The sequence below is a fragment of the Hoplias malabaricus genome, chromosome 3 (genome assembly GCF_029633855.1).
Source record: "Hoplias malabaricus isolate fHopMal1 chromosome 3, fHopMal1.hap1, whole genome shotgun sequence".
Lineage (NCBI taxonomy): Eukaryota > Metazoa > Chordata > Actinopteri > Characiformes > Erythrinidae > Hoplias > Hoplias malabaricus.
The window spans coordinates 71895837-71908923 of NC_089802.1; the positions used below are offsets into that span (position 1 = coordinate 71895837).

The 13087-nt window shown below is 42.6% G+C and overlaps 1 protein-coding gene across 1 annotated transcript; it reads left to right on the plus strand.

Annotated features, from left to right (window-relative positions):
* Window positions 1-519: 519 nt before the first annotated feature.
* fam171b (family with sequence similarity 171 member B) lies at window positions 520-12583 on the plus strand. Its single transcript, XM_066665498.1, has 8 exons — window positions 520-802; window positions 4982-5218; window positions 7133-7225; window positions 7481-7639; window positions 9561-9737; window positions 9952-10068; window positions 10296-10419; window positions 10681-12583. The coding sequence occupies exons 1-8, from the start codon at window positions 658-660 to the stop codon at window positions 11924-11926; spliced, it is 2298 nt and encodes a 765-aa protein (XP_066521595.1). The 5' UTR covers window positions 520-657; the 3' UTR covers window positions 11927-12583.
* Window positions 12584-13087: the final 504 nt, after the last annotated feature.

Here is a 13087-nt window from a genome sequence, read left to right on the forward strand (position 1 = left end):
TAGACGTATTTTGGACGTCCATTGACGTTATTAATTGGTCCCGAAATAAATTACTTGTATAAAACGCGTTTTGGACGTACACTGACGTTATCGATTGGTCACCACTTAACTAACTTATTAAGATGGATTTTGGACGTCCATTGACGTTTAAAATATGTCCTTGACGGACAGACTACTTTTAGACCTATTTTGAACGTCCAGGGACCTTCCTTGTTTACTGGGCAGGCAGCAAGTGAACGGTCAGCTCCTGAAGCCGAAAGCTAGAAGCAGCCAAAATGGGCGAGTGACTCCGATAAGCGCCAAATCGTGATGGACATAATCTTTTGGTCAGACCTTCTCCAAAAACGGCCGGTCCGTCCTGTGGGGTGTTCCCCGTCTGCAGTGTGTATGTAAGGTTTAAACTGGAAGCGCCGCACTGCTCTAACGTTCCAGCAGAGGGCGCTGCGGCTGTATCCCCGCTTCACTGTTATCACTGTATCAAGGAGAACCGCCCATAGAGCAGCTTCTTGTCTCCGCCGAGCAGAGCACGACGAGACCGCGACGGGACAACCAAGGATACAAACCAAAAGAGAGGAGCAGACCCCCGCGCCGCCCCCTCAGTCTCTCTCTCTCCGGCCTGAGCGCAGTGATGTCTCTGAGGCGCGCTCCGCTCTCGTCATGGCTGCGCGTGCACGGTTCGTGCTGCTCTTGGTGCTGTTGATCTTCTGTGAGGATGAGGAGAGGAGAGGGGCGCAGGCTCGCGGCCCGGCCTCCAGACCACCAGCACTCAACGATGGCAACCACACGACCACCGAACCCGCAGGTACACACACACACACACACACACAATACAAAACAATACCACACAATATAACAGCATAGCACATTACACACTACTTAAACACCATACGTTATACTCCACAATACAAACACCATACAACAGCATCACACAATGCTACATCAGTATAAAAACACACCATACATTATACTACACAATATAACCCCATACACACTAAACATTCAACAGCATACACAATAACAAAACAATACAATACACAATGGTATACAAGACAATACATGATACAACACCAATACCACATCACTGTACAACACTTAAATTACTACACCATACACACACATACAGCAGTATACAAGACAATACAACACCAGTGTCATTCCATACAGCACCTCACTGTACAATAGTATACTATACACTAACGTAGAATACAGATAAACAGTACAGAAAATGAATGAATGAATTAATACCATAGAAAACAAGTCACCACTATTGAACGCAGTACACAGCATACACCATTCTACAAAAGCACCCAGCACTATGGAGCATGACACTAAAAAAACACCACGTCAGTGTAACTCCTTAAATCATACAGCACCTTCTCTGCTCCACACACTCAGACTGCCTTTACTGCCCAGTCTGTTTTCATCATCTCTCATACAGCACTGTTTGTTTATTTGAGTCACTCCCCATTGTGGCATTGTTTTTCTTTTTTTTTTTAAAGGGGTTTAACTGGGCTTCTTTAATGCACACAGGATCTTAGTGATAAAATAGACATTTTCATGGTGCTTTTAGGGGCTAATGATGTGCTGTTGTCACAGAGATATGAATGAATAAATGATAAGGCGGTTGGTTTCAGATTTCACGTCTCAGTTCGTCCTGCTTTGTTTCCTGTACAGATTTCAGTGTTTCTGCAGGACAGTGAAGTGTATGGGCTGCTCTGAATAAGCCCATTGGGAAAGGCAGAGGGCCCCATATGGTACACTCTCAGGCGTTTATAATGGAGTTAAAGGGGCAGGCGTTCATTTGTAAGACAGGGTTTCTTTAGGTTTATGTTTGTTTACCTTGTATTTAAGTTATCATACAGAACACAGAATTTAATTAGTTTAATTTAGTTTTAGAAGTTGTTTCTAAGAAAATAAACACCCTAAAATACTATAAAATTGGCTAGTAACGCTACACCTTCACCTTCATTCGGTTCACACAGATCTATGTATATGCGATTAGTCCGCACCTCAGTCTCCACCCACCCCTTAGCTTCGTTTCTGGTTCCTTGGTTTATGACATAAGAAATCCAGGCTGTCTGAATCCACCTGTCTGAAGCACTGTAGTTTCAAAGCGGAAATGCTCATGCCATGTTGTTGACTGCTTATTCCACTCATGATGAACACGTTTATGGAGCGCAACAAGGTTAAAAACCTCTTTTCACATTTAGGAAATGTTATTATCCTCAGATGTGCCTCAGAAGTTTTGTTGGTGTCAGATTCAGAATCTCGTATCTCCTTTCATGTTGTTTGAAAAGTTTTGTCATTACTTGATAATGCCAGCTGCCTCTGATATTGAGATGAAATTTCTTGGTGAAAAAAATGGCATGAATAAATTTACCTTTGTACTACCATTGTACCTTGCATTTAGAATGACAAAAGCAGCTTCTTCTGACAGTTACATTATGTTACAATAAAATTTGTATTTGTATTAAATTTGTATTAGGAAGGCATTTTTGTTTGTTATATATATTTTTTTAATCATGTGTCTGCTGAGGCGTCACAGTGGCGCAGCAGGTAGTGTTGCTGTCACGCTGCTCCAGGGTTCTGGGGTTGTGGGTTCAAACCATGCTCCGATTGACTGTCTGTGAGGAGTGTGGTGTGTTCTCCCAGTGTCTGCGTGGGTTTCCTCCGGGTGACTGTCTGTGAGGAGTGTAGTGTGTTCTCCCAGTGTCTGCATAGGTTTCCTCTGGGTGACTGTCTGTGAGGAGTGTGGTGTGTTCTCCCTGTGTGTGCGTGGGTTTCCTCCGGGTGACTGTCTGTGAGGAGTGTAGTGTGTTCTCCCAGTGTCAACGTGGGTTTCCTCTGGGTGCTCCAGTTGATTGGCTACTCAAAAAGTGTCCATAGGTGTGAGTGTGTTAGTGTGCCCTTCATATCAGAACTGCCCTAACGTAACTATGCAGAATTGTTCACAGTGATAGTGATAGGAACCAGACGTCTTAAGACTTCAATGCGTCTGAAAGCAACATCATGGAACGTTATGGCCGAGATTGTTAAGAATAGTTGTCAGATGTCTGAGAAAATATAACAATAGAGTAAAAGATTAAACAATTAAGATAATGTTTTGGCCTGTAACAAAAAGACATTTTTCATTTCAGGTTTACTACTACTTAACCATTATCAAAATTACAGATAACAAAATCCATCTATTGCTTTTCTTATGGTGTCATCCCTCTTTCACCCTGATCAAGGTCAGTACCACTTCAGAGCAGGTATGGTTTGGGTGGTGGATCATGCTCAGCGCTGCAGCGACACTGATGTGGTGTTGAGTTAGTGTGTGTTGTATTCATGAGAGTGGATCAGACACAGCAGTGCTACTAGAGTTTTTAAATCCCACAGTGTCCCTGCTGGACAGAGCATAGTCCAACAACCAAAACTATCCAGCCAACAGAGATACTAGGCATTTAAATGACAGCGATGATTGATGGTTGATGGGAGATGTTTGGAGGCTTCTGTACGGTAAAACTATCCAGCATTTTATCAGGTTAGTGTTACGTGCTTTCTGTGTGTTATTTAAAGCAACAGGCAGGCATCACCTCAGGTGAATATTCCTCACGCTATGAAACATCTATTATAGTGACATCAAGAGGTCTGGGTGTATGTACTAACCCTATTTTAAACATTACTGCCTTAATGAGGGAGACAGGCTCTGTGGAGCATAAACGTGTTCCTTCAGGGGTTACAAAGCAATTCAGCTTTTCCTCTCATGGGAGATGTACTTTATAGAAAGAAGGTAAAAAAATATTTTACTACAATCATAAATATTACAGGTTGTGTTTTTGTGGAGAAAATGCCTAATTGCACCTTCAGGCCGGTTCCTAATGAGATTCTGGGTTAGGCACCTTTACCATCAAATTAGCAATTGAGGGTATTACAAATAGGACTGAGTCCCCTCCATATTCCCTGAATGAGAAAGGTTCCTGGGGCGCTTCTGGAGGGCGTTATGGCAGAGCTCTGCATATGGGTGCAGCTCTCTGCTCCGTGCTCATGTGCAGAGCAGACAGTTGGCACTTTGATCTATTTTTAAGTCTCTCTGACAGAGCAGGGGTCTCTGACTCATTATTATTTCATGGTGAAGATAAGGTTAAAGTAGGATTCCTACTGCTATCAATAAATAACAGCAGACAATTAAACATAGCCATGAAAATGCCATATATTTTTTTATTGTCATACTTTATTTTGTTTAAGTGATGTTTTACCATATATTCAATTCAGCTTTATTTTCACCAGCGGAGGAGACCATCACATATTCATTTATAAATGTCCCATACATCTTTAGTCATACTTGAGCTTTTGGACAGTTAAATGGTTAAATGACTTTTTTTTCTACAGGGAACAAACTGAATAAATACATTTTATGTTTTTTTTTATGATTTGCTGAATTTGATATAATACTTAATAAAAAGGAAACATAAAAATGCGACACAGTGGTGCAGCAGGTAGTGTCGCAGTCACACAGCTCCAGGGGCCTGGAGGTTGTGGGTTCCAATCCCGCTCCGGGTGACTGTCTGTGAGTCTCCCTGTGTCTGCGTGGGTTTCCTCCAGGTGCTCCGGTTTCCTCCCACAGTCCAAAAACACACGTTGGTAGGTGGATTGGCGACTCAAAAGTGTCCGTAGGTGTGAGTGTGTGTCTGTGTCTGTGTTGCCCTGTGAAGGACTGGCGCCCCCTCCAGGGTGTATTCCCGCCTTGCGCCCAATGATTCCAGGTAGGCTCTGGACCCACCGCGACCCTGAATTGGATAAGCGCTTACAGATAATGAATGAATGAATAAAAAAACAAGTGTCCTATCACTTTTACAGTCCACATTTGTTAAACTTAGCTAATAAACAGTAACTGTTTTTTCGTGTGCAGAAGTGTGTTGTTTATCTACACTGTTGTTGTACACTGAAGCTGTTTACTGTGTTGAAAGTGCCCCTATCACTGGTCGTCTCTACCTTACAGAGCCTTCCTCTCTGACCCTGAAGGTGTGGGTAAAGGATGCGTCCAGTCAGCGGTACCTGAGTGGGGCTGCTGTCCGTGTGTTTGTGAACGGATCTCAGGTTCACTCTAGTAACACTCAGGACAATGGAGAGGTTCTGCTGACCGTCCCGTACCACCTGGGAGTCACTCTCACACTGGTGGCCAGCATGGAGACATATGTTCCCACTCAACTGCCCTGGAAGACCACCAAGATGCCCAGTAAGTTTGTATTTTAAAATTTAGGAAATTCCTGTAACGGCTAGTGATTTAATATAGTGTTATGGATTTATGTTCTGTTTTATGTATAATAATAAAATTAATTTACATTGCGATGTAAACTGGACACTAAGAGGTGTCCAAACTGGTGAAGTATCATGAAGGTGGATTTACTACTGAAACAAGAACGCTTCACACAACAAACTATTAATTATCTCAAGTATATGAAAGTTGCACAGGAATATTAACAGATGTGCGTAATTCAGATCCAAAAATGTGTCTGCGTGGGTTTCCTCCGGGTGACTGTCTGTGATGAGTGTGGTGTGTTCTCCCTGTGTCTGTGTGGGTTTCCTCCGGGTGACTGTCTGTGAGAAGTGTGGTGTGTTCTCCCTGTGTTAGCGTGGGTTTCCTCCGGGTGACTGTCTGTGATGAGTGTGGTGTGTTCTCCCTGTGTCTGTGTGGGTTTCCTCCGGGTGACTGTCTGTGAGGAGTGTGGTGTGTTCTCCCTGTGTCTGCGTGGGTTTCCTCCGTGTGACTGTCTGTGATGAGTGTGGTGTGTTCTCCCTGTGTCCGTGTGGGTTTCCTCCGGGTGACTGTCTGTGAGGAGTTGGTGTGTTCTACCGTGTCCGCGTGGGTTTCCTCCGGGTGCTCCGGTTTCCTCCCACAGTCCAAAAACACACGTTGGTAGGTGGATTGGCAACTCAAAAAGTGTCCGTAGGTGTGAATGTGTGTGTCTGTGTTGCCCTGTGAAGGACTGGCGCCCCCTCCAGGGTTTATTCCCACCTTGTGCCCAATGATTCCAGGTAGGTTCTGGACCCACCGCGACCCTGAATTGGATAAACGCTTACAGATAATGGATGAATGTTTAATATAAATGCAATTAGTTACAAAAAAAAAGCCTGGACACAAGGAGAATGTCTCATTGAAATATATTTATCTTTATTTTTATATTTATTCCTGTCAGTAATAAAAACATTATTTTCTATTATTAAATATCATTGTTTGTTGGAGAGGAAGACATGGAACAGTTCCCTTATTGAGCAACATAGACAGGACATTTAGGAACACAGTTATCTTTGTTTTCCTTTAGAGTTACTGCTGAGGATGTGTCCGTGTGGGATTTTGTTTGAACAAGGACCAAGTAAACACTGCACAAATATAAAACCTGAATATCTTCAGTGAGGCAAAATCAACAGATGACATAAAGCATATGGCTTACATGCCAAATAGTGATCCGGACACTCATGGGCATTATTCCAACTAGCTCATTTATTAGCCACAGTGACCATATAAAGCCAAGTGTGTCAGAGATAGCATGTGATTTTCTTCCACTTGGTCACATTCTGAGACAGAAAACAAGTTAGTTGCTAAAACTGACCAAGACAAACACTGCGGAGAGAACTGGTTAAACATTACCCATGAAAAATAGTGATTTCAAATGTAGACGTGTGACATCTTCCCACTTGAACATGTATTTTTCCATTTTCTTGCATCAACAGCACCACATGAATGCAGCTTGTGTTGCAGCTAGCAAAACTGAATTGTTCTTACTGTATTTTAGGACATTACAGTATTAAATCAAATGAGCATTAGCATTGTGAATTGATTTAGAGTCTGAGTTCCATGCTGGATTCCCATTAAAATAAGACACGCCATTAGGATCTTTTTCCTCTGTGAAGATTTAAAATGTGTTACTCATTTAAACTCCAGAACAATGCCTCTGAGTTTAAACAATAGAGTTCACACAGTATTGAGAGAGAACGCTTTCTGTGAGCTGCTCTGACATCATGCTGCTCTGTTTTCTAGGACTTAGCAGCATTTTGACTCAGGCACAAATGACCATTGAATGCCTACCACTGATGATAATACAGATGTGATTCAAACGATCTGAACATATTTGTAATCTCCTCTTTTCAGTATTTTCTGCCATAACAATGTCCCTGGTCCCGCAAACACAAGGCAACATCTGGCTCTTTGAGGACATGGTGTTGATAACACGGAAAACATCTGGTACGTACATGCGTTGAACCTAATTTGGAGTCTGAATTTTCCTTCTTACTTAATTTTTTATTACATATTACTTACTTACATAGATTATTCAGAACTTCCAATACTGAATTAAAGAAGGCATTGTTATCTATTGTTCCCAGAGCTTGATTGGACAATATTTGGTCCAATATTTTTAAAAGGAATTGTGTGATTTGCTTGGCTTAGCTGGACCGACTATTTCTATTAATATTCCTATTATCTTTTATTTTTCTAAAGACCCATCGTTTCAGCCAAGTGTCCAGTTCCCCAAGAGCCTCCTCTTGCTCCCAGAGAACACAACCATCTCCATGGTGACCGCCTATCTGACTGTCCCGGCCCCACCCCCCGAGAAAGACAGCCACTTCTGTACAATGGGGGTCCTCAACAACAAAGGAGGTACGCAGACATGGAGGCGGCTTGTGAGTAGTTACTGACTGCATGGGAATCATGGACGTTCTGACCGTAAATTTATCACCGGCCAGAAGTATGGCTGAGGTTCCACAAAACTGTTTTTAATGGATTCACTGTTGGCCAGGGCAAGTCGATGAGCGGAGCCTCACACTCCGTGTTCTATTGATGAAATAATAATACTGAGGAATTAGCATAAATGATTAAATGGTATGTCAAGTCTGCTGTTTTCAGCATGAAGTTAATTTAAAGAAACCCTGACACCTTCAAGGTGAAAAATGTGTTTCCAGAACCGGCGTCAATTTCCGATTGCACAACAAGACTTGTGAAGTGGGTGGAGTATCTGATGACTGTGTTTTGCTCATATGATTTCTCACACAACACTAATATAAACAGCAAACAAAAAACAGCAGTAACAATGGAGTTGCTTCAAGTTCTGATTGATTCAGTTTTTCATGTGCTGTTTAGTTGACCATTATAACCTCCTTTCAGTAAAATCTGAGAAATCCTTCGTATCTGGTTGGATCTCCTTCTCTGACCATATACACATAGGAGTTTATACTTCAGCAGGTGACCAATCAGAGCTCTCTGCATTGATATTATTAACTGCCTGTTTCCTACAGTTCAGCATTGATGTTAAAACATGATCCAGCAGATTTTAAAGCGGCGGTTGTGTACATGTGACTCGATCGACAAATTGGTAGTGTTTGCATTTAACCGCCCGTGCCTGTTAACCCAAAACAAATGGTAACCAAATTCAGCTCAGCTACTCTGGCACAGTTCAGGTCTCTTGGCATTGGTAAAAGAAACAAAACACGTGATCACAGATTTAAACCATACTGAGACATTCAGCACTGCCCAGTGGAAGAATGCCAACTACTCAGTGTCACACAGCACAAGATGCTCCAACTGAAACGGGCCAAATTCTACAACAGAGTAATCTCCCGTGTGCTGAAGTCAGATTTTCCAGAGATACGCACAAAATGCTACAAAATAACAGCGCTCTGCTTGTGTAATTCTATCTTGCTGCCTGCAGTTGCTTTCTGATAAGCGTTAAAGCATCATTTATATTCTGAAATTCTGGACCAAAATTTCTCACACTGTCATAACTTTATTGTAGATTATGTCACAGTACACACTCACAGAACACCGTTTTAAACTATTTAAAATGTATTTTTCAAATTTGTGGTTTCTACACTCAACAGCATTACTGTGATGATAATTCATAGTGTAAACATGCCTCTCTACTCTAATCTGGTACCTTTGGAACCGGAACCAGGTACCTTTTAAGTCCCTGCTTGCTCCTGGTTCCAAGCAATTAGGGACAAAACATGATTTGTAAACTTTGCAGAGACGTGTCTAAACCTCAGCACAAGCTGTTTGTGTAATCGTCAAGCAACAGTAGAGTTCACATTTGTTTGTTCTCACAACGGCAGCTCATAAAATTATGATGTAGACTTTTGAAAAGGTGCAAATGCTCCTATGATTGGTGGCCAACGAAAGAATCCAGTGAGAGCTGGATGGTGCAACAAGGATGGTAAAACTTTACTGGTCTTTCTGTACTAATGCACAGAGCTGTGCTCCCAAAAACAACGCACAAATACACAGTGAGTTATCAGTGTTTATTGATTAACAGCGTTTAAAACACTGCTCAAAATTCCTCTTAGAGATGGTGTTTTGCAACATCACTGGCTACATTTTTGGGAGGTGGCGGGGGTTTGATTTATGGTGGAAAACCAATCAGGTACCAAGCCAAATAAAGCCAAATAAAGTCAAGAAGAGTAAGTACCATGCATGGAAACAACTCTGCAGCAAGTTGATCTACTGAGAAGGTGTTGATACCACTGCTGTAGAACACGGACTTGTACATCTAAAATTTCACCTGTTAAACTATTATATTCCTCTCAAGTTGCAGGATACAGGACTATGAAACTGAGCCCCGTGGCAATGCTCAGTACTCAGTTGCTGTCTGGTGGAAAAGAGCTTGACATTCGAGGCCCCATTCAGCTCACAATTCCCCTGCCGTACCACACCCACCTCCAAGCCGCCGACACAGTCCCAGCTTGGAACTTTGACATGACCACAGGTTGGTGGAGATCAAAAAAGGCATCAGCAGTTTATAAAATGTAAATAATTGCATATTTTTCCATAATTTGTCCCTTGAGCCCTGCAATTTTTAACAACTGGAGATGGCTCACACTGTTTTGCATAATTTGCCTAACCACCTAGGCCTTTACTGTGATCTCAGACAATCACAGCCTTGACTTCTGATGTTGAATTAGCATATTTTCTTTATCTAGGAACCTGGGTAAATAAGGGCCTCGGCTCAGTTAAAATGGAACGAAACGGTTTGGTCTGGACCTATATGGCTCCTCACCTTGGAAACTGGATTGCAGCCCCATCTCCCTCCTCCAGTGGTAAGACAGGAAATCAATAGGTTTTAAAACAAAGGCAGTCATTTCCCACAAAGCACAAGAACCATACATAGCCCTTATGCAGGGTTATGATTTGAAGAAGAGATGTACAAGTCAACATTAATCTTTGTTCATCACTGAAGGCTAATATGAAAAAAAGCCTTTAGTAATTCTGTCTTTTCTTGTACATTTCTAACCCAGTAACCAGATTTGTGTTTACAAAAATCCAGGTTACATGGGACATGCAACTTCAATGGATTTCATCTCATACCATACATACCTCCTTGTGGGCATCTTGGGCGGTACTCTAGTGATCGTCATTGGATTTTTATCTGTGATTTTATGTCACTGCAGGTAAGAGATCAGTTTTACCATCCACTCAGCCCTGTTGGATTTATAGTGTTTTACAAGTACAGTCACTCTAACTTTGACCTTAAATTTGGTGTATTTAACCTTGCCTTTAGTTTAGACCATAGCCCAACCATAACCATAAGCCTGTTCCTTGTGCTGCCACTAACAATTTGTCAGTTGAGGTTAATTAAAAGTACAGTCCCAGCAAAAGCCATATGTAGAGGACTTCCCAAGTAAAGCAGGTTCTATTCGTTTTCTTTTCAGAGATCTGAGCCATGAGACCGAGCGAAAGCGAAGGAACTCCACTAGACTATCAGTACTTAAGAAAGACCAGACCACATCCACCAGCTCAGATGAAGTCCACGAGCCCTTGTACAACAGTGGGGACAGGTCTTACTCGATGGCCACAAGAGGTGTAGGGCATCCTGATGTATCAGCCTCCCCTCGACATCAGACCAACTATAACATCTATGTTGAAAATATTTGTCGGCCTATGGGGAACCTATATGAGAACATTGGAACGGCAGGTCTTGAGAACCTTAGGGCTCCAGTACCCAACTTGTATGTGAACAGCGATGAAGTAGCAAGGCTTCGAGAGATGTCTGAAAAAGGTGCCTCGCGGCAAGCTCCCAGAGAGGGTGTGGTGTACAAAGACAAGCTTTTCCACATCTACAACCAACCAGTAGCCATTGTACAAGCTCCAGAGCTCTTCCCTGCCCAGGCACAGGCTGACCCCACTGGAGGCAGATGTGCCACTTTTCCTCGGAATGGCATGGAGCATGGAGCACAGGCTGAGCGCAACTTCAAAGACAGTTTCACTCAGACATTGCCTAAAGTCACACAGCAGGACAGTGATGAGCAGCCTGCTTTGGAGGGACCACCGACCTCCACAGTCAACCCAGGAATCTGGGGCCGCTACAGTCATCTGCTCGAGTCTGTCTCTGTCCCGGGCACCTTGAATGAGGCGGCTGGAATGGGTCCATTCCGTGGTGAGCTTCAAGGAATTTCTGAGCAAACCCTGCTGGAGCTCTCCAAAGCCAAGCCCTCTCCCCACCCTCCTCGAGCATGGTTTGTGTCCCTGGATGGTAAACCAGCAGCTCAAGTTCGCCACTCTGTAATCGAGCTGCAGGGGAGGCATCGTCCAGGCAGCAGCAATGACACCAGCCTAGACTCTGGCGTGGACATGAACGAGCTGCAGCACTCAGTGCGTAGGAGTGATCGGGAGGGACCCTCCATCAGCATAATGCCCAAAGCAGTAGGGGGTCGTGGCCATGAGGAACAGGACTTGAGCAGTAGTGAAATTGGAAGTCCCGAGGATGCATCCCTGAGGAACACCCTAGAGGGCAGCAGCGCAGCCATCCCAAATATCCCTGAGGATAAGGATGCGTGTGACACATCCAGCGAGTCAAGGTCTACTCCACCGCCGCGCAGGCTGCGAAAGGTACGGGACAAAAAGCCAGATAAGAAAACTCGACACATGAGGGAAGAGAGGCCACAAACAAAACGCTAACCTGACATGTGTCTAGACTTATGCTGAGCCTGTTATGGAGCTTTTCGGTGTCTGCCAAATATATCTGGTTTTGATCAACTTGCCTTATTATGACATTGTCATCAGGAAGGGGGTGAAGATTAACAGAAACAAAACAGACCTGTCTTTGATTTTGGAGTATAGCTTTCTAAAAGTGAATTTCTGTGGCATCTCTAATTTTGTTGCATCCATGTGGCCAATATGTCAGTCATATGCGATACCTTCAGTCCTCACTCCAGTGCGTCACAGCCTGTGTCACGTTTGTACAGAGTTCTTTGTTTACATAGTAAGAGTGCTTTGCAAGAGCATACATACTTACATTCAGATTTAACTTTTATTTCACTGTGAGCACAATGTCTATACACTGAAAGCTTTTTTTAAAGGTAGGACTTTGCGTACAGGAAAGGATGGTTGTAGTTGCAGAAGAATGGAATGTTATGTATGTTTGAGGTTTTCTGTTTTTAAGTTCAGGTACATATAATAACAAAGAATTGCCACATAGTGCCATGACAGGAGTTATAAAAAAAGAAATCCAGTGATTTGGAATGTTGTGAAACAACAAGTAACCTTCATATTTACCTCATCATCTAATCAGAACATGAGGGAGTATATTCAGGCTTTCAGGGGAAAAAAAGATAATAAGGAAGTGCACTACAACAAGTATTTTCACTGAGAATAGGCCTTTGAGGTCATAGATAGTTTCGCATATTTAATTAACCTTGTTTATAATGTTGGGATTTGCATGCAGTTCATTGTGAAGGTTTTTTGTTTTTCCATCGGATGATATAACGTGAGAATGTAGCAGCGAAACATCAGAGATTTGACTCAGGTTATGTCTTCTTTTACCAAGGCTTTTCCTGAATACTTCAAAGCTGTAACTAAAACGTAAACCTAAATGACCATCATTCCTGATGTTTTTTGTGTATAGATGTTTAGGTGGGTGATATTTCACAAACATCACCAGTAGGCTGTAATATATTCACATGCTGAATGTGCAATTATTTTATTTTTAAATGTAGCGCTAATATTTTGTTGCATTTGTTAGGTCAAGCACTGGTAGACTGATACCAAGTATCAGAAGGGTATGGACTGGGTTTTGGAAGGCAGTCTGAATTTGAAACAAAATAGTGATGCATGACTGAA

Bases quoted from the DNA above. Each gene is read 5' to 3' on its own strand.
- fam171b (XM_066665498.1), top strand. From the start codon at position 658: ATGGCTGCGCGTGCACGGTTCGTGCTGCTCTTGGTGCTGTTGATCTTC. The intron at 9,738-9,951 runs GTTGGTGGAGAT...TTCTTTATCTAG, and splicing joins GAACTTTGACATGACCACAG to GAACCTGGGTAAATAAGGGC. The intron at 10,420-10,680 runs GTAAGAGATCAG...TTTTCTTTTCAG, and splicing joins GTGATTTTATGTCACTGCAG to AGATCTGAGCCATGAGACCG.